This window comes from Mustela nivalis, assembly GCF_964662115.1.
Source record: "Mustela nivalis genome assembly, chromosome: 9".
Classification (NCBI taxonomy): domain Eukaryota; kingdom Metazoa; phylum Chordata; class Mammalia; order Carnivora; family Mustelidae; genus Mustela; species Mustela nivalis.
The window spans coordinates 116,803,794-116,824,100 of record NC_139028.1 but is presented as its reverse complement, the minus strand read 5'-3'; the positions used below and the strand labels follow the sequence as shown (position 1 = coordinate 116,824,100).

Here is a 20,307-nt window from a genome sequence, read left to right as displayed (position 1 = left end):
AAAGCTCTGGGAAGCTGAGTGTACAAAACAGAAGGTTTTCATAGGCAGAAGGGGAAGAAAAGGAAGTTTTCTAAGGAAGAGTGGATTGTTCTGGCAAGGTCCATCCTGCAGATCCCCTCACTAGTGCCCAGCAGGGAACCCCAGATTGTCTAGTTTGAGGTTACATTCCTAGGAGAGGGTAGGTAGATGTGGCAGAAGAGTCTTGGTGGTGAGGAAAAGTGGTGCAATTCTGGGCTCCTTGTTCCTTTTTTAACAGCGTCTTTTGGCTGTTATGAATAATGCTGCTATGAACTTGGTGTTCCATTTTTAGAGGGTTACTCTGCTGCAGTGTAGAGGCTAAATAATCCTGATGAGAGATGAGGGTACTTGGACTGAGAGCAGGGGTGGAGATGAGAAGGGGACAGACTTCTTTTGATTTGGAGGTGTACGTAATGCAGGGGGACTGAGGACCCTTGCAAAGTTTGAGGGTGTCAAGAATGCAGGAAGTCCCCTGACTGACCCAGGTGGGTGGGTGGGTGGGGGGTCAGGGAGGACCTGGTAGAGATGTTGACTGCACAGTGGCATGCAGAAGACAAGGGTTTTTTTTTTTTTTTTTTAAGATTTTATTTATTTATTTGACAGAAATCACAAGTAGAGAGGCAGCAGAGAGACAGAGGGAAGCAGGCTTCCTGCTGAGCAGAGAGCCTGATGTGGGGCTCAATCCCAGGACCCTGAGGTCATGACCTGAGCTGAAGGCAGAGGCTTAACCAATTGAGCCACCCAGGCGCCCCATGACAAGGGTTTAGAACAGAGACCTGGGCAGGAGATGTGAACTGGGGGGTATTCAGCAGATAGATGGTGTGTGCGGTGGTTAATTTTAGGTGTCAGCTTGATGAGAGTCTGTGAATCGATGCTCTGAGCGAAGCAGATGGTCCTCCCCAGTGGGAGGGACCACTGGTGGGCCCAGGTGGGCATCATCCAATCCATTAAGCATCCAAATAGGACAAAAAGGCGGAGGAAGGGAGAATTCGCCCTCTCTGCTTGAGCACCACCCCCCACCCCACTTTCAGGCATTCACACTCAGACTGAACTACACCCTTGGCTTTCGTAGGTCCCCAGCTTGGACATAGCGGGACTTCTTGGCCTCCATGACCACTAGAGCCAATGCCTAGGATAAATCTTCTCTTGTATACATCTCTGTATCCTACTGGTCTGTTTCTCTGGGGAGTTCTCACTAGTATAGTACTTAGAGCATTTGCAAGGTGAGGTCACCTCTGTGGAGGGAGCAGACAGAAAAGAGGGTCAAGGGCTGAGCCCTGGGGTGTCCAGCTGTGTAGGAGAATTGGAGAAGCCTATGGAGGAGGCTGAGAAGCAGCCCCTCCAGGCAGGAGGTCCATCAAGGAGTCTCAGACCACACCCCTGCTGACGAACCCTGTTTCTTTGTCCCTTAGCACGTTTCTTGTCTCCTGGTCTACCATGTACTTGGCTTCCTGCTCTGCATTTTTCACCCATCTCTCCTGCCAGAATGTGACACTTGGAGGCAGGGACTCGGATATCCACGTTTTACCTGTCCACAGACCTCTTCCCCAAATTCCCATGTCATCATTTTCGCGGTCACGGTCCTTCTGAGTCCTTGACCGTCCAGCCGAACCACTGGCCGCAGCCACAAACCAGCGTGTAATATCACGTCTGGCCGTTTCTCCTTCGGAGCACGGTGCACAAGCAGGTGCACGACCCAAGTCCTGCCCCCCCCAGGGGGCTCCCCTCCACCACATTCTCCGGGGACATCCGGGGGGGGGGGCTGGAGAGTGACAGCTGTCCACGCCGGGTGGCAGCTCCTGAGCACGGGGCAGACCCATCGGACAGCTGGGCCCGAGCCTCCTCTCCCCGGTCAGCTGACCGGAAGTGAACCCCACAGACGTACATGAATATACAAATATCTTGTTGAGTCCCTGATCCGATTTTTTTGTATGAATGTCTAGACCCAGCATTGCTGGGTCATATGGTCAATCTGTTTTTAAGTGTTTGAGATGCTGCACCATGCTACACTCTCACCGGCCTCATCAATAGTGAAGGAGATGTCCCCAGGGCTGGTCTGAAGACAGCTGAGGGGCAAACAACTTGCACCTCTGCACACCTTGATTGTAGCCCAGCGAGGCCTGGGTCAGATGTCGGACTTACAGAAACATAAGACAATACATTGTGTTGTTTTAAGCCCGTAAGTTTGTGGCCATTTGCCCCCAAAGCAACCGGAACATCAACACGGACCCCTCAAGCCACCGCTTTTCCTTCCCCGGTGCAGCCCCAGCAGGCAGCCAGCAGAGGGCAGCAGCCACCGACGAGCAGAACTAGGCTCCCTGGTCAGCGGCTGGAAGCCAGGCCCCTTGCTCAGGACTGGTCACCACCCTGTGGGGAGGGGTGACCAGAGGCTGCTGAGGGTTCGTGACATTCCGAGTCTTGGCCACAGGTGTGTGTGGAAGTCCATTGCACACGTAGGATGTACAGTTTTCTGGATGTCATGCTGCAGTGAAAATGCGCTTGGGGGGCAGGGAGAGCTGGGAGGGGGCCAGCGTTGGGGGCGAAGAGAAGCGGGACGAGAATGGAACACAGCAAATCAATTACTTGGCAGAGCGGAGTCATCGGACCTCAGCATCTACAAGGTCGCCTTTTTCCCAGGGATGCATCCCCGGCAGCCTCCTGGTGGGGGCAGCAGACACCAGCCCATCCGAGGCCAGGGCCTGTCCAAGGCAGTGTTTCAGGCGCCACCCACTCCTCTGCCAAGAGCTGTGTCAGTGAGCAGTGGGTGGGCGCCTGCCCTGGACATACCTGTGGTCCAGAAGGCATGAGAGCTTACCTTCCGTGTGCCCCCTCACCTCCTCCACCAATACGCCTGCCAGCTTGACTCTGAGGTCCACTCAGCTCAAAGGCAGAAAGGTCCAGTTGTCAGTCTATTTGCCATCCTCTTCCATCTGTCCTTCCATCCATGCACCCAAATATCCATCGTTCCATCTATCCGTCCACATCTCCCTGCGTCCACCCCCCATCCATCCACCAATCCATTCAACCATCCGTCACCCACCCCACCCTTCCAGCATCCGTTCATCCCGCCATCCACCCATATCTACCCAACCATCCGTCCATCCGTCCGTCCATCCATTTACCCGTCCACCCCACCCGTCCATCCATCTCTCCCTCCCTCATTTATTCATTCTTCCGGTGCTCTCTGCTGCCTCCTTTGTGCCTGGCACTGTACCGGTGCTTCTTACTGATCTGTTTCCTGGCAAGAGTTAGCCCTTCTTTACTTTGCCGGGGCTCTCACAAAGCATGAACAGGTAGATGAGTGTCGCCTGAGTAGGGGGACACACACCGCTAGTGGTAAAGGGTTATTGTAAGGGGCACACAGATGACTCCTGGGAACCTGTACGTGAATGTGTGTGGGGGCTGGGGAGGTGGGCTCCCTGGACTAGAGGCTCTGAATCTGGCCTTGGGGTAGGCACACGCCCTGTTCCCAGGAATCTCACAGCTGGTCCTGAACCCCAGGACTGGGACCTGGCCTGAAGCTTCTCTAGAACGGCAAGTGACCCTAGGAGCCACAGTCACAGCTTCCCCCTTAGCCAGTGGATGGGCACACTTGGGAGGGCAGGGGGAGGGGGTTTGGCGGATGGCAGAGCGCGTGCCCCATCTAAGCAGAGCCGCCGCCACTGGCTCCAGGCACATGTGAGAATGGGACCTGCTGAAAGCCGCCTGTGTCGTCAGATGGCTTGACTTTTTGAGAACATTCAAATCTGGGTTTATATGTAGATGTACCAGGTTTTTACACATTAAGTCAACTGAAAGAAAAATGGCCAACGCTGAACCTATCAAATGGAGATTGTCTTGGGCTGGATGGAGCTCATGGCTGCCTCCACCTGGGGAGAGAAGTAGAATCCCCGAGGAAGATGCCAGCACAGGTGTCCTCCAACCCCCACCTCGGCCTCCCCTCCCCCACAAGCCACTGCCCATCCCTGTCCTCTGTGCGTGGGCACGATTCTAGGACCTGAAGCAATGCCCAGTATTGGGGGCCATGGGGCCAGGGTTCGAGAGACGGTTGTGTCGCTGGTTTGCTGTGTGACTGCCATGGAGCCCTGACCCTCCCTGGGCCACCTCGTTCCTGTGTGAGAGCAGTAGTGCTGGCCGACCTGCTGATCTCTGGGGGGTCCTTCCACGGCCAGATACCAGGTCTCTGTGACATCACCGTCAGTCTTCCTCCGCCCACCTCCACCAGCCTCATCCAAACCTTATCGCCCTCCCGAATTTCTGTGACTCCCCTCTCTGGTTTCCCATCCATCCAACTGCGATGTCCCCCCGACAGCGGCCATGACCTCAGAATGTGACTCAGATCCCATCACTGGGCTCGTTAAAACCACTCAGCTCCGGCATGGCATCCACCACCAAGCCTCAAGTCCTCATGTAACCAGGGAACCCTGTGTGAGTTGGTCCTGGCTGCCCTGTCCACCCGGTCTCCTGCCTCCTTCCGTGCCCTCTCCCCTCCAGTCAGCTCTCTGTGCACTGCTGCCTCAGGGCCTTTGCACTGCTCTTCTGCTGCCTGATCTGTCCTGCCTTCTTCCAGGATTCGACATCCTGGCTCCTTGTTGCTCAAGCCTCCATGGGCCTCCTGGACCAACCATGTCACACTCTGTGCTACTTTATTAGCATCTCTTTCTGCCTCTGAAACTATCTGGTTCTGGGTCTGTTTTCTAGCTAAGCATCTCACACCCTCTGCAGGAAGCCTCTGCCTTTGGGGAGGAGGGAACGGTCTGCTCTGATCACTGTTATGTGCTTGAACACTGCACGAGTGAATGTCTACACGATCTGGGTGCCCGTCTTGGTGTAGGTGCTCAGCAGCCCTGTGTCCGCGGGCAAGTTACCTCCCCACGCTGAGCTGCTCGTCTGTCAGATGGGCCCTCGCGGGCTTCTTGGAGGGCTCATGGAGAGGGGTGGTCCCCGCGGTGCTGCCCCCGGGTTCTGCCTGCATGTCTGGACTAAGGAAGCGGTTCCAAAACTTTGGGAGGACATCTAGGCGGCGGGTAACCAGGACATTGGGAGTTTGAGCTCTGCGGAGATGTTCCTGGGGACGCAGGAACGCGGGCACTAGGGGGCGCCAAAGCTCTCCCTCGTCCTGGAGGTGCGCGAGGCAGAACCGCCCCGAGGGGTTTCTAGGGACCGACCCCAGCCAGCAGGGCGGCCAGGCTTTGCTGGCGTTGGGTGTGAAAAGTATCTCTCTTGCGTGAGATCGTGCTGATTAGAAGTGGCAGTTTGAAAACGTGTCCCCACTGGCCCAAACGAAAACACTGGCAACCCTAGGTGTGTGCCCAGGAGGATCGGGGACGTTTTAGGTCCGTGGATTCCTAAGTGCCACCGTGCTGGGTTGGTGGGACCGGGGCAGGAACTGGAGGATGGAGGAGGAGGAGGGCGGGAAGGGGTGAGCACGACGCCCACCCCAGCATGAACACAGGCACGTGCGCGTGCGCACACACACACGCAGGTGTCTGAGGAAACACAACACGTGCACACACGCAAGCACAGACAGGCGCATGCATACACACACTCACAGAGAGACGTGGACGCCTGTGATCCCTCCCAAATTTGCAGCTCAGCCAGGAGGCTCCGGGGACAGCCTCCCGAGCTTCCCGGAGTGAAGGTCACAGGGACGGCGTTCGAGTGAAGACAGGGGTCGTGTATCCAAATTTATTTAGTTGCAGGAAGGTTCAGTCACGGTCCTTGGTGAACTGGCGTACATTCACTTTTTTTTTTTCCCCAAAAAAGAATAGTTTCCATAAAAGGATTTTTGGTCATCACCTAATTTTTAATACAGTATTTATATACAAAAAAACCCACTTCCAACTACTTACTGTACAAGAGAAACTAGAAGCGTCAGACCCCACGACTGTAGCAAGCGCCTATGGATGGTGGTCGGGGCTGGCGGCTGGGGGGGACGGCCTCACGCCCACCGCACGTTCACGGCGAACGCGTCTGTGTCTCCCCTCCCTTCGATGAGACATTTCTTTTTAGGTTTCTCTTGGAGCTCGAGAAATTTCAGACAATTGGTTAGTATAGTGGCTGCAAATTTAGATCACTCTTGTCATCTGTGAGACTCGTTTTTACAAGCTTTAAAATGGTAACTGTCCCACAGTCACATTCCTGTAAGTAAAAATATAGAGAAGTATTACCAAAATAGAAGCCTTTATTAATAAAAATCTTTGGTAGTAACAGTGTTTTTTAAATTCCTCGCGATGGTATTTGGTTAACTAATAAAATAAACTCCTTCACCTTGGAGCAAGAGAAAAACCCTCAAATCCACCCTAAAATTGATTTTTTAAAAAAATCCCAATAAATACTCTAAAGCTGTGACTGTTTTCCCGATGCCTTAAGACTTCATGGAACCTGAAGCCGTCTTTAGAAATGCCTCTGGGGTCCTCTCTCTTTCTGCTCATTTCCTGCCCCCCTGCTTTTCTTTCTTCTTCTTCTTTTTTGTCCCACCGAGCAGATGAACAGTTCTGAGGCTGGCTCATGGTGGAGGGCCAGGTGTGGGGCTGATAGTGGGGACCCTGATGGTGCGGGTCACCCGTTGTCCCGAGGGACACCTGCTGCCCCAAGGTTCTCCAACAGTAAATTCTGAGCTCACAGGCCCTCTCCTTCTGGCCAGAGGGTCTCTCAGTTTCTGAACTAACAGAAAGCAGATGCAAGGCCAGCCGACTTCTCCGACCTGGCGGTAGGTGAGCCTTCTGGAACCGGTGTCAACCTCGTTGTTCTGTTCTCCCTCGTAGACGGCACGATGTTGATCCAATGCTTTGCAACACCATCTCGACTCTCTCTAAAGGCATCGGGCGGATTAGAAAAGACACTTTCTGGAGGCCTCTGCTCACCTTCCATGGCAAAGGAGACCCAAGGTTCCCAAGGACTGTTTCTGCAAAGCGACCGTATTCCCGCGCGTTCTCACCCTATCCCCAGCGATCATTTTGATTAAACTTGAATACTAAAGATAAAAAAATTCCCTGCATATGGTTTTGTGCAAAAACGAGGAGAAGAGAAACAGAAACAAGACAGAAGAATGTTGTCCTATCGGAAGGTGGTCTTCCACCGGCTGGGGGAGGGTGCCCAGGGGCAGCTACAGGGCACCCCCGGGGTACTCGGGGCTGTCCAGGCAGGCCTTGGGGCCGTGGTTGTTGCACGGCTCGTCCTTCTTCCGGTCCTTGTCCATCCAGGTGTGGAGCAGCTGCTGCTTTCCCTGCTCCTCCCGCATGAACAGCTCCACCATCAGCACCTTCTCCTTGTGCACCTGCTGGCTGATGTCCTTGGGGATGTCGGGGATGACCCAGTCCACGAAGTCGCTCATGAACATGACCAGGTTCTGGAAGGACAGTCAGTGTGTGAGGGTGGGGAGGAGGACGGCAGGAGGTGCTCCCCACCTCCCCTGTACCTGCCTTTCACCACACCTGTCTCTGCCGCCCCCCCCACCCCGACCTCCCCCCCACCCCCGTCCACTGCGCCCACCCCATCACTCCAGCCTGCGACCCGAGATGCGCAGTTTGGACTCCCTTGGCCTCGGTTCCCCCCAAGGTATAAATGAGGCAGGAAAGTGGCCAGCTAGCCCTCCAGAAACCGCTGCTGACTTCTATTACGAACTGGAGCTCAGTAAGTGGCAACTTTCTGAATAATTCTGACCCCCTGGGCTGGGAAGCTTAAGAGATGATTGGATTGGTCACACATCACCAAATACAGTAAGTATCGGGCTTTAAGGAAAATAGAATAGAAATAGCATGAAAGCCGCGTGGAACTCGGTGTCTGATGATGCCACAGGCCCTTCTCCAGTTTGCAAGGGCTCCCAGGGCCACCCCGCAAGTCTGCTCCCTCCCTGGAGAAATTTCTAGTGCACAGAGAGCAAATGGTCAGCTTTTACAGAAGAACTGAAATCTATTTTTAAAACTTCTGTCCCGTGATCCCTTGTCAGCATATCTGGCTGTTTGTTACCTGGTGGGCTGTGCTGGTGCTTCCCAGACCTCTTCTCCTGGTGGTGCTCCCAGCCCCCAGCTGTGGCTACTGAGGCTCACAGCTGCCTTCTTTCTAGGGAACCCCCTCCCGCCTGGCTTTTCTTGGTCTGAACAGACTACGGCCCATGCCCAACCAACATGGGCAGACCAAAGGGGTTCTCTTGCATCCAGGTGGGCCTGGGTGTGTGCTGGGATAACCCACTTGCACCGAATCCTTGTCTCAGGCTCTGCTTCTGGTAAACTCAGCCCCAGACACTTGTTTCCAGACACTTGTTTGCAGAGTGTTATGGAAAGCTGACAGGCGAGGCAGCAGAGGGGTGGAAGTCCCACTAGCAGCCACACTCTCTGTAAAGGGCTGCGTTGGGGCTTGAACTCAGTCCCTAGGATTCCAGGTGCAAGAGGTGCCTGAGTAGAAGGGACTTTGACTGGGCCCATGTGGTTAAGGGGTGCTTCCCCAGCTCTGGGACCATAGCTGCTGCAGACAGCAGCCTGCTCCCCAGTCTTGGGTCCTGTCCCTTGGGAATCATTTTGGCCTCCGAGTTATTTGTTGTCCCCTCCCCAGAGACCAGGTGAGGCTGGGTGCTCTGGTCCCTGGCTGGGGGCTGGAGTCGGCTGGAGTCCTCCTGCCTGTACTGGTCCTGTCCTCGGGTTGTCTCCAGCCACAGAGGTGGTGAGAACCAAGCTGGGTCTCCCTTCCTCCCTGTCTCCTTCAGTAAAGACCCCTCGTATCTAACTAGGCCTGCCTTCCCCCAGAGAGGTCCAAATCCCACTGCTGGTGCTGGCCCAGGCCTCCCTCTGTCCTCCTAGGACCTGTCCCTGCACAGGGCCCAGGGTTGCCAGGCCTCTAAGCCTCCCAACGCCCCTGACACGGGCCGCCTCCTGCCTTCTGACCCCGTTCTGGGCTCGGAGTGCTTCCGCAGTGCCCGCTTCTCAAACCTCCCGGAAACGAGGGCCTGCCGCACCTGGAAGACGATGACGAAAGCCAGCCGGGCCGCCAGCACGGCCCAGAAGTCCTTGGAGATGTCGTACTTGTGCTCTGACCACGGGGGCTCCCGGTAATCTTTGTACCTGCAGAGAAGGGCAGGAATCCGCCAGGGGTTGGGGGTCTTCAAGCAGAAGCAGGGATCATTCCCGGCGCCCCGCGTCCCTGAGCTCGCAGCAAGAAAGCCTCCCCCAGCCTCCTTCCCCTCTTCCCGCTGCAGCTTCCCCGCTCTTCCCTCCTTATCCACACACGACGCTCCGCGCCGTTCCCTGACGTATCCGCGTGGACGCTGCCCACTGACTTCCCGCGGGGGCAGACACCACCCCCCGGGGACCTCCCACTGACTCTCGCTCTATGGAAAGCCGTCTTCCTTGCTTGCCTGTCCACTGCCCTGCCAGCATACACTGTGCCCCCTCCAGAGTGCCCCGTCCCTGTCCCCTCCTCAGAGGTCCTGAGATGACCAGTCTGTGGGAGCAGGGCAAGGATGACAAGCGGGGCCCTCTGACTGTGCCCCGAATTCCGGGGGATGCTATTGGCTTTAATGGGGCTGATCTGTGTTATGCAGGAGAAAGCTCCCCAAAGCCATTAGAATAAGCTTGAGGCAGGGGCAGTTTCTGGGGTTGGGGCGGTAGTTCATCCCCGCTGGTCGCTGAGGTCCAGTGGTGGGGCGACCAGAAGAGGGGTCATCTGGCTCTGCGGTCACAGCCCTAGCCTGACCCCAGAACAGTGACCACCTTGCTGGGTGTTCTTGCGCAGTGGCTCAGCCTCTCTGGGCCTCGGTCTGGCCTCCTCTCAGTCACAGGAGAAGCGTTTAGCGAGTAGCTATTACCTTCCAGCCCCCATTTCAAGGGAGCTCATTCAGGAACACACAACAGAGAGGGCCCCTCGCCCACAGGACCTTACCAGCTGGATGGCAGCCTCCGAGGAGCTGCTGGGTGCTAAGCTGCCAGACCAGAGATAGGATCGATCTCTCTGGGAACGATCCTATCTGGGTACCAGCGGCAGAGTGACATAGGACTTGTCCAACCTGCTCTGTGATGGGAACAGGCAGCCCCTGCTCTCCCAGTGTCAGACGCCATGAACACTCGCTCCTCCCTTTGCTTTCTGTGCTCATGGCCAGCTGCACTGGGACGCAAGGAAATATGTGTGAGTCACCTGGCAGACTCCTAGGCATCCCTCAAAGCCCGCTTAGGCCTGTCCAGAGCGGGCCTGTCCAGAGCGGACCTGTCCACCCACCACCTGCACTGACCTCGATCAGAGATGATCTAACGTTTTCCTTGCTTAGCTCTGGTACCCAACCTGCCCGTGCCCCTGGGAAGGGTCATAACGCCCTCTCCGGGGGTGGCTCCGGGGATTAGAGGAGAGAAGGCCTGCCTCAGCATAGGCGTAAACGGTAGCCAGCCACGACTGGAGCTCAGCGGTGCTCTGCCTCTCCCCACACCCATGGCCCCAGGCTGGGCCGGGTGCTGCGTCTCCTGCCACCAAGTCCTGTGAGAGGCACCTTGCGTGGGCGCAGCTGGTGAGGGCCCAGAGCTCCCAGACCTGCGCTGCCGGATCTTGGCCAATGGAGGGGGGAGGGCCTGGCTGGAGCCCGAATTCCAGGGAGCGGGTGGTCTGATCCGTGGTCTTCCGACTCCGCAGGGGTGAAAGCTGCAAGACGCTTATAAATGGGTCTTGGCTGTGAGCCTGGTCTCTCCCCCACATGGCCAGGACCCTGGGCTGATGCATGGGATGGAGATGGAGCTGCTTCCTTAGCCGAAGTCTGGGACCCAACGTCCGGCTCTTGGAAACCGAGGCTAACCGTGTAAATACCAGTGCTGACATTCCAGAGGAAATTTCTAGTAAGAGGACCACACATCTCCTGTCTTCTTTGCTTGTAATTATTCATCCTCCAAAATGGATTTTTAGCAAAGTAGGTCAAGTGTGTACATTTAGCCCGAACCGTCGAGACGATGCAGGGGCAGTGTCGGGGCCGCGGAAGGAGAGGGGGTCTGGCGCAGAAGCCCGGGGCTGGGGGGGCCGCCTGTCTGCGCCAGCCTGGAGTGTGCGTCTGCTGAAGGATGGGGGGTGTCCGCGGGTCCCTTCTCTGCACTTCCGGCTCCCAGGCTGTCCCCTTTCCGAGGTGACCACACCGGAGTGATTTCTGGGCCCATTTAGGTGCACGTGGAAGTGTGTGGGCAGGTGGGATTCGGGACGCTGGAGCCGGTTGGCGGGCGGGCCTTGCTGGGTCACGCACCCTATCTAGCTGGCAGACGCGGCTCTAACTCGTTCCTTCCCCCCAGCTGCACCTGGGCCCAGAGCAGGTGCCGTCCCCGCCCTGACACAGAAGAGAACGCCGTGTCCTTGCACCGGAGTGGCTCCGGTTCCGCAGGGATGCCTGCTGTGTGCGGTGCTGTGGGGAGCACCCGAGCCGGACGCCCGCTTCCCTCTTCCCCACGGCTCCGGAAGGCGGGCTGTTTTCCATTTCTTGGGACCGTCTTGTACTGCAAGCTGCTTCTGGTTGCTTAGTACCCTAGACACTAGCAGGTGCCCCCTCTCCCCTTTCCTCAGTCAAGGTGACAGAGATATACCAGCCAGCCTCAGGGAACCACGTGCCAAGGAGGAGCCAGCAGGCCTCCCTGAGCCAGAGGGGCCGCACTTCACCGCATGGGCTCCGGGAGGCGTATTTTGGTCCCTGAGCTCTTCTGCGTCCTGAACCTCAGCTGGGCTGGAACAGCTCCCGCAAATTCCCTCCTCGGCGCTTTTTCCCACGCTGTCCTGACGCCGGAGTGACCCCACTGCGTCTACCCTTCACCTGGGCTTCCAACTATGATCCCCACCTTTACGCTGATCTGTGCCAAGGTCCCTGGATAGCAGGGACCGTGCCAGTCCCAGGTCCCCGGACCCCAACCCAGGCTGGCGCATGTAGTAGGGGCCCAGGGAATGGCCAGGTCTCAGCTCTGCCCCCCACGTCCTGCCCCTCCTCCATCTTTCCTGGGGGGCTTCCTGCGTACCCCATGCATCTGGCCAGCAGGTGGGGCCCCACAGGTCTGGCCCTCTCTGCTGGCCTGCCCAGCATCCAGTACCTCCTCCCCGAGTCAGAGCACCCCAGTTTCCTGAGGACCTCTTCATTCTCTAAGCATGACCCCACATCCTGGCACACGCCCCAGCTCTAGCCCCTACCCCCTGCCAACAGCGCTTTATTTAGGGACAGGCATGTGATCCACGGCAGGCAGTGAGAACCGCGACTTCTGCTGACTATTGAGAAAGACGTTCCGAGCCTTCAGACGTGGCTGAGGTGACAGAGTGCCTTCACTGTCCACCCAAACACAACACAACCACGGGGGAAGGCAAAGCTGGGAGGCCGCACCAGAGCAGGTCCTGACCGTAAACTCTAGGCCTGGATCCAGCCATGCCTGAAGCCATCATTGCCTTCTTAAAGAAAGGAATTCCTAAATGAGTTCCCACTGGCCACCCTGGCTTTTGTTTGTTTGTTTGTTTGTTTTCCCTTGAAGCAAGCGTGAGATATTCTATGACTTGCCCCTAAAAGAATCCTTGCTTGAACTAGGGTTTCCCCAGAAACCCGCCACATGTGTCTTTCGGAAAGAAACGCTGAGAGCCATACCTGCAGATCTGCACCTCGTAGCCCAGGTCCAGGGGGTCATTGGGGGCCGTGCCGTTCTGGAAGTCGCTGACATTGAAGGAGGAGAGGGTGTGGTTGACGAAGCCGTGCATGGTCCCGTTCTGGCTGTACATGTAGAGGTATACCAGGCGCGGGATGAAGTCGGACGTGAAGGAGATGACGAACGCCTGGGCCGGGGACAGGGCGGTGAGTGCAGACCCCCGGCTGGGTGCGGGAGAGGGACATGCCCCGAGGGAGCCAGGGTGGCTTTGGCCCTGGGGTGGGGCCATGTGACACTTTGCCCATGAGTCGGCAAGGGGGCCTGGGTGCAGGGAACAGGACATCCCTGAGCAGCAAGGCAGGGGGAAAAGTGCAGCCTCTCACTGGCTGTGTGGCCTCGGCCACATCACCTAACCTCTCTGTGCTCTGTGTGCCTCCCCTTCCTGGCGTACTTGAGAGGGTATGCGGGAGTGGAAAGAACTTAGTGAACAGTGAGGTTCGGACTCCAATCATCCTATCCCAGAGCCATCTCTGGGGACATCCGGTGTGCTGTCAACACCAGAGCAGGGACCGGAAGCCTGGCCGCCTGGGGAAGATCCAGCTCTGCCGCTTTCTGGTGCTGTGGTGTTGGGTAGGTCGGCTGACCTCTCTGTGCCTCGGCTGTCTCACCTGTACGACGGGCAAGGACAGTCCCTTCCCTGAAGGCTGTGTGTGCACAAGGGGTGGATGTGTGTAGAGTGTAGAAGGGCCTGGAATATTCTAGAGGCTCGAGAAATGCTAGCTGCCATTACTGCTGTTGCTGGCTGTTCCCATGAGAGGTCCAGCTGGTTTCCAGCTGCTCACATCACCCCTGCGCTCCACACGGCTGTACCCCGTTCCCAGCTCACCCCCTCCCCCATCAAAATGTGCGCTACTGCCTTGGAGCTCTGCGCCCACCAGCCCAGGTCAGGAGGAGGGGCTGTCGCTGCCTAGTGTGCACGCTCTGCCCATCGCAGCCTTTTAACAGGGGTTCCAGAGCCTGGACTGGGCGGGGGGCTGCCCCCGGCAGGGGACGCAGTGTCCCAGGGCTCTGAGAGTCTCTTCTCTGGGGCCGAGTGTCACCTCCTGTGCTGTGGGGGCCAGTCCCCAGACCCACAGGCCCAGGCTGTGTCTGCTCCTGGGAGCGGCGGCCCGTGTGCGGAAGTCAGCTTCTGGGGGCTGGGACTCAGCCGGCAGGCGGAGGGGTGGGGGTCACAGGCTGGGGGCACCGTGGACTCCGAGGCTGTCTGACATTTGTTCTCACGGCTGGGGATCAGCCTTGGCTTTGAAGCATGTGCGAGCGACCCCTAGACCGCTAAGCCCAGGGACATCCAGGCCTCGGAAGAGCCACGCAGACCTGGATGGGTGGCCGCAGGGCAGGCAGTGGGCTGGCTCTCGTGACAGAGTGGCCCCTGCCCTCCTAACCTGCAGGGGCAGGGCAGGGGCAGGAGAGGCTGGGCGGGCGGCATGTATGGCAGGAGTGTGTGGACGAGGGGCTGAGGAGGGGGGCGGCCCGGGCAGGAGGCTGGGCAGGGGAGCAAAGTCCTCAGCAAACTACGCGTGTGCAAGAGGAGGCTGGTGGGCTTCTGCCCCTCGTCTCCGTGTTTCTGCATTTCCTGAGCCTTTAAAGAACAGGCACGTATTTCACATAAAACGATAAAGGTAACCTCTAAAAATAAGAGCAGAATGATTGCTAAAGAGGAGTCTCTCTCTCTCTCTCTCTGTGTCTCGTATCCTCAGGCCTCTGGGGAGGGAGCAGACTTAGGCGCCAGGGTGGGCGTGGCAGAGAATTCAAGGTTATAGAAGAAGGTCAAGGACAAGGTGTTGTTCCCACCCACAGTTCGTCCCAACCCCTCCGTATGACCAAGGGACATGTCTGAACAGGAGATGCTTCCACCAGTCTGGGCGGCACCGAAGCAGGAGACAGAGACCCCACGTGGCTTCCCCGGGAGGGGCGTCCAGCTCTGTGGCCACCCAGTGGGCGCTCCTGGGCAGCAGAGGCCCCCCCATGTCACTTACGTTGATGATGACAGCCAGTTTCCCAACGCCTCTGAGAATATTGTACCAGATTCCTGGGGGGAAAGAGAAGCACAGTGTCGGGCCGGCTCAGCCCGAGGCTGTCAGGACCCCGGGCTAGCAGGCGAGCGGGGCCAGCCTGGTCCTCTCCCCAGTGGTCAGATGCGTGGATTGAGCCGACGTTCTAGGGCTCGGGGGGAGGGGATCCCGGCTGATGACAGCGCCTCGGCCGCTCCCGGCTCCGCAGGTGTTCAGAGCCAAACTGTCGCTTCTCCAAGGGGCGCTTCGAATCACCTGCTCCCTGAGCGGTTCTGCAGCCCCTCTCCTGAACCCGAAACCTTAGACGAGTCCCCAGAGGGACAAAGATTCCATCTGGTTGCGGTTCCTGCCCCAAACGGTCCACACAGGAGTGGAGACCAAGCCCGGGAGGCTTCTGTGTCCTGCACCGTTGCTCTGGGACCGGGAGACTGAATTCAGGGATGGGTCCCTAAATGTATGTCCAGGTCCAAGAGCAACGCCAGGGCCCTCGGAGGGGGACGCTGAGGTCATGACCTGAGCATAATGACTTGACAGCCATGAGGCGCAGGACACTTCCTGTCTGTGTGCCCCCCGTTTCTGCCACCTCGGGGCCTAGCACTGCCCCCAATGCCCGGGGAGCAGGGGGCTCCCCAGACAGACACGCAGTCCTCCACCGGCCTCCCCAGCAGAATGAGGCCAGCAGGGCCCAGCGAGGGCCTTATCTGAGGGCCCCTGCGGGAAGCAAAGAGGGCCTGCCTCCTGCCCCATGGGGAGCGCCACCGGAGCCGTGAGGAGACGTGCCGGCTTCTGTCCATCTCTGCACGAGAGCAGTGGTTCTCAAGCCTCCTTCCTGCTGGAACACGCGCCCATGCGCTGGTACCAGGCCGCCCCGTCGGGCTCCCCTCAGGAGTGCCAGGAGGGATGCAGCGGAGGGGACGGTCCTCGCAGGGGGGACGCTTCCGGACGAGGTCAGGCTTCCTGGCTTCCCGCCGGGCCGCTCGGCACCGGGAGCCCCTCTGCACCTGGCGCCCGGGGAGGCTGTGTACCGCACATCCCGGCTTCTCTCCCGGGCCTCGCGTGCGCCGTCTGGCTGCTGCGCCGACGTTTGCTGAGTGACTGGAAGAGCGTAGACAGCCCTTTCCCCCGGGGCTGTTGGTCCCGGGCCCTGGCTGCCGGATGGCGGTCCTTGGGCCCCGGCCGGGCACATGGCTGTTTCGTCCTGCTCACGTGCGTGCTGCTTGACAACGCTGACCGGTGTTTACAGACCATGATGGTGCATTTTTTGAAAAGTCTGGTCTTGCCGCTGCTTGGGAACGCGCCTCTATCCCAAAGGGCGGCCTGTTTCGTTGGTTACGGTGGCGCCCCCTCCAGGCCGGGCCATGCACTGCGGCTCTGTTCTCCCCTCCCCGCACTCACTCACCCACCGGGCGTCAGCCTGGCCCCGCGGGGTCTGGGTTTGTGACCTCCAAGACCGGGCGCTGGGGCCTGGGTGAGAGCCCGGTGAAGGTGAAGCGTCTGGGGCAGGGGGCTCCTAGGGGAGGCGGCGGCCCGAGGAAAGGAAATGGGTCTTGGCCTCACTGCCCAGGGACAGGCCAGCGGGTGGAGGGAGGGGGTGTGGGAGTGACCAGGTTGGGATGCGGGGTGGGCTGGAGAGCTTCTCGGAGCCCAGGACGGAGCCCACGGTACAGGCCCCAGGGCATCTCTATGTCCAGGTCCCGTCGGACCCCACACCAGAATCCTAGGGTCTTGTACAAAAAATGCCTAACCAGGATGTCTGCCCTGGCCCTGGGGCTCAGCCCCTCTGGGAGCCTTGGCCCCCCTTCTGTGTTATCGGGACGCACGCCGCAGAGCACACCGCGCTCCAGTGATCTCCAGGTACAGAAAGAAAACCTTCAGGCTCCCTGCAGGACAATCTCCAAGCGGGGAGGGACACACTCCAGGGTGTCCCTGCTGTCCAGGGACGCCACAGCCCACTTCCAAGGATGAGACAGGGAGGTATTCCGACGCCCCGGACCATGCCCGGAGCCGAACGCAGGCAGGGGCCGCTCACGGGAAAGGCTTGGCGAGAACACGTGGGAACAAGAAGCCCGTTCGTCCGCTGTCAAAGGTCAGGGCCGGAGGCTGGAGCCGGCTTCCCACTGGCAGGGAGCGGGGTCCCCACCGTGACTCACCCAGCCTGCCCTTCCAGCCAGAGCCTCCCCCGGCCACCCCTGGCGCCCTGGGTGCAGGCCGTGGGGGCCACTGGGCCGGCGTCCCCTCGGGGCCCACACGGATCACAGGAGGAATACAAAGGCTTGTTCAGGGAAAGGTTACAGGGGAAGAAGGGCAGATTATGCCTCCAGCCGAGCAGGCAGGAACCGGGAAGTGAGCGGCTGACCCATGAGAACAGGGAGAGAAGGGGGGCCGCGGGCATAAAACAGGCAGACACCCGCCTCCCAGCCTCGGCCTGTGGGGGCAGGGACCACGCCAGGGACAGGCAGGGAGGGGCCGGGAGGTGGCCAGGGCGCTCCCATTCACCTGCTAGGTTTGCAGGCTTGAGGACGAGGCCGCAGGGGAAGTGGGGCTCTGCCAAGGCAAACACGGCCACCCCGGCCTCGCCTGGGGCCTCTGGGGGCCTGAGAATCAGGCCTTTGTCAGGGAGAAGTGACAGCCAGGAGGCCGCACTCCCGTCTTTACTAACACTGGGCACAGGGCTCCAGAATCCCCAAGGGCTGTCCAGGGAGTGCCTCGGCCAGCTGCCCTGTCCACCCTTTCCTTTGGGGCCTTGGGTTACAACGTAAGCTTTCCCCGGGCAAACTGTCTGCTCGCGGGGTTGCTGCAGGAGTGGGCGGCCCGGGGGTGGGGGGCTGGGGGCGTAGGGTCTCCAGTCCCAGCTCCGCGTTGGTGACCACCTGGCCTTGGTCTCCCCATTGGGAAATGGGGACCGAGGATCTGCCCAAGCCTCCTCTAGAGGTCCCCGGGAGGACCCGATGCCGAAAGCCCCAAGAAGTGATCAAGTCCACGCACCACTCATAGGAACCCTGGGGACAATGTCACCTTCATCTGGGGAGGGGACTTGGGAATGCAGCCTGGGGCCCAAATTCAGTGCACTGGGCGAGAACAGTGCCCTTGTGGTCCACGGAGACCACGGCCTTTATTCTGGCCACGCACGGAACCCCCGAGCTGAGCTCGGACCCGGAGCAGCAGCAAAGCCAGGGCTGTGGCGTGCGGGGCAAGGGACTCACCCCACAGCCAGGGCTGCAGCGGAATCAGGCGCCTGGAAGCCAGAAGGGACTTCAGAAAGGCAGTTAGTTCTTTCAAAGCCTCTTAAAATCACAAGTGAAATCTTCCAGGAAAGTGCAGCCTGGAGAGCGTCTGTTTGCAGAGTCTCTGCCCATTGCCTGGGACGTGCAGACAGGTGACAGACACACCGCGACAGATGCACCTCAAGATCTGAGCCCCCGCTCTGGCTGGCGCCCCTCCCTACAGAACACCAAGGTTCCCCGGCCCGTCCCAGAGCTGGGCCCTGAAGGAGTCCCCACGAATGTCACGGTGCCAACGTGGGCTGCAGTGAACCAGACAGAATGACCGACACATGTGACACGTGGCCACACGTGAGTGCATGAATGGCACTTGGGGACAGTGCGACCTGGGAGAGCAGCAGGCCCAGCCATGCTGCCACCAGGGGCCAGGGCGGGTGTGGACCGAGGGGCCCCACAGACCCAGGCAGGATGGGACAGCCGAGGGGCCTTTGTGACAGGGACGAGCCCAGTGCCAAAGGCTGGAGAAGCTGCTGCCGCCTTCCAGCAAGGGGATGCCTGCCCTGCTGTCGCCGTCAACGTGCATGCCCCTTGAAAACTGGGTCCTGGTTGAGTGAAGTTGACTCATTTTGAGATGATCTCTTTCGCTGGTGAGCCCTCTGACTCCCCGAGCGATAGGTGTCCCGCTCCCCAAAAGCGCACCATCCCTCCACCGCTGCCTCCCCGTGCGCCACGAGGAGGGAGCCCTCAACCGGCACCGGCTCAGAGCTTTCTCTGGCCTGATCCTCCGGGCAAGCCCTGCAGAGCAATTCCTGCGCTGCTGGAAGGGCCCCTTCCTCCTCCCTTTCCTGTTTGTGCACGTTGAATGACTACATGACACCCTGCGTGGAGAGGCGCACTCAGCCCGGAACACGACCTTCCTGCCCGTCTGCTCTGTCTGTGCTCTGCGCCATGAGCAGGAGGGCGGGGCGCTGAGGACCTCATGCACGCACCTGGGGGGCCTCCGAGTACAGCTGGGTGTCGAGATATTCAGACACCCCATGCACTGATGCTTTCCGGAATGTTCTCTCAGGAGCTGAGACGTTGGGGTGGGCGTGCAGAGGAAGTCCCCCGTCCCCCACGCTGAGCCCCCCAAGCTCCATCCTGGAGCCCGTGGGGACCCCGTGGCCAGACCCCAGTCTGCCCACTCTGGGTCGCGCTCTGGGGAGCAGGACCCCCTCCCCAACCCAGCACGTGCCCAGAACCAGCTCCCGAGAGTCACTCACCGATGTCTTTGGCTCTGACGGCCACCGGCCTTCGCAGCTCAGTGACGAACTTTTTGGCGTCCAGGCGGATCTCGATGATGTTATTCAGCAGCGCGAACAGCGGGGCCAGGGGGAAGGACGCCACGAATAAGGTGACAAAACCAAACTGGATGACTGCAAGGGGAGAGGGACGGTCAGCGCACCGCGCCGCGTGCACCACGGCGGGCCCCGCCCCCCCACGGCGGGCCCCCACGGCGGGCGTCACAACTGGACATACGGGGGGGCAGGGTCTGGCTGGCTCCCTGCCCCTGACATGCCCCCGTACCTGCATACAGGGGGACCTGGGAACACTCTCGCCACAACCCCAGGCGACCCCGGGCCAGGAGGGGGCTGTGGGGAGCATCCCAAATTTTGCTCTGGCCCCCAATGTGGGCTCGTGTGTAAAGAGCCTGCAGTCACTATCGCACGTCTAAGCTCCGACAATCATTAGTGACGGGGAAAAGGCCCCCGTGAGCACGAAAACCCGGCCTTGGTCACCCAGGTGGGGCTGGCAAGGGCCTCGGGCGCAGCCCCAATGCCCGGTGGCTGGGGGTTCCTGGGACCTGGGGCCTTGACAGTATCACTGAGTGTCCAAGAGCCCCCACTGTCTCCTTCCGTCAGGCCTCGGGGAGCTGGGCGGGGCCCACTGTCCAGGACAGTCTGGTCCCTCTCGGCCCGTCCTCATCGCCGGCCCTGGGGCTCGGACCTCGGATGCTGTGGCCGGCACAGAGCCGGGCTCCCGGGAGAGATCAGGGAAAGGCTGCAGCGTGGGGGAGGCTGGCTCAGGAACCGTACGGCCTGGCCCAGGGCTCTCGCGGCCTGCCAGCTCGTAAACAAGGAAGCCGGCAGAGTGTCACTGTGTGCCCGGCAGGCTGAGAGTGGCCATTGTTAGAGCCACCGGTGGGGGGCTCCGCGGGAGCCTCCGTCAGGGAGTGGGGCTGCTGGCTTCTCATTCGCCCCATGGGCCTCCACGGGTCCTTCCCTGGACAGGCGTGTCTGTAGGCGGCTCTGGCGGGATGGAGCCTTCGGATCAGCTGGGCTGTGGGCTCCAGGTGGGCCGCCGAGCCTGAGGCTGTGGGGTCGTCACTCCCGAGTGAGGCTGCCTGCTGCTGCTTGGACGGCCGAGAAGCAGGGAGGGGAG

The 20,307-nt window shown here is 59.6% G+C and overlaps 1 protein-coding gene across 10 annotated transcripts in view; it reads right to left on the bottom strand.

The window, feature by feature from the left end:
- Nucleotides 1-5,695: 5,695 nt before the first annotated feature.
- The window catches only part of ANO1 (anoctamin 1), a 150,445-nt gene continuing 135,833 nt past the window's right edge, over nt 5,696-20,307 (bottom strand). For all 10 annotated transcript variants that reach the window (XM_082749154.1, XM_082749151.1, XM_082749153.1 and 7 more), the window contains 5 exons: nt 19,149-19,301; nt 14,630-14,682; nt 12,596-12,780; nt 8,972-9,077; nt 5,696-7,369 (listed from right to left, as the gene is read on the bottom strand). In XM_082749154.1, coding sequence (XP_082605280.1) covers nt 7,127-7,369; nt 8,972-9,077; nt 12,596-12,780; nt 14,630-14,682; nt 19,149-19,301 — 740 coding nt within the window. In that variant the 3' untranslated portion in view covers nt 5,696-7,126. The remainder of the gene's footprint in view (nt 7,370-8,971; nt 9,078-12,595; nt 12,781-14,629; nt 14,683-19,148; nt 19,302-20,307) is intronic.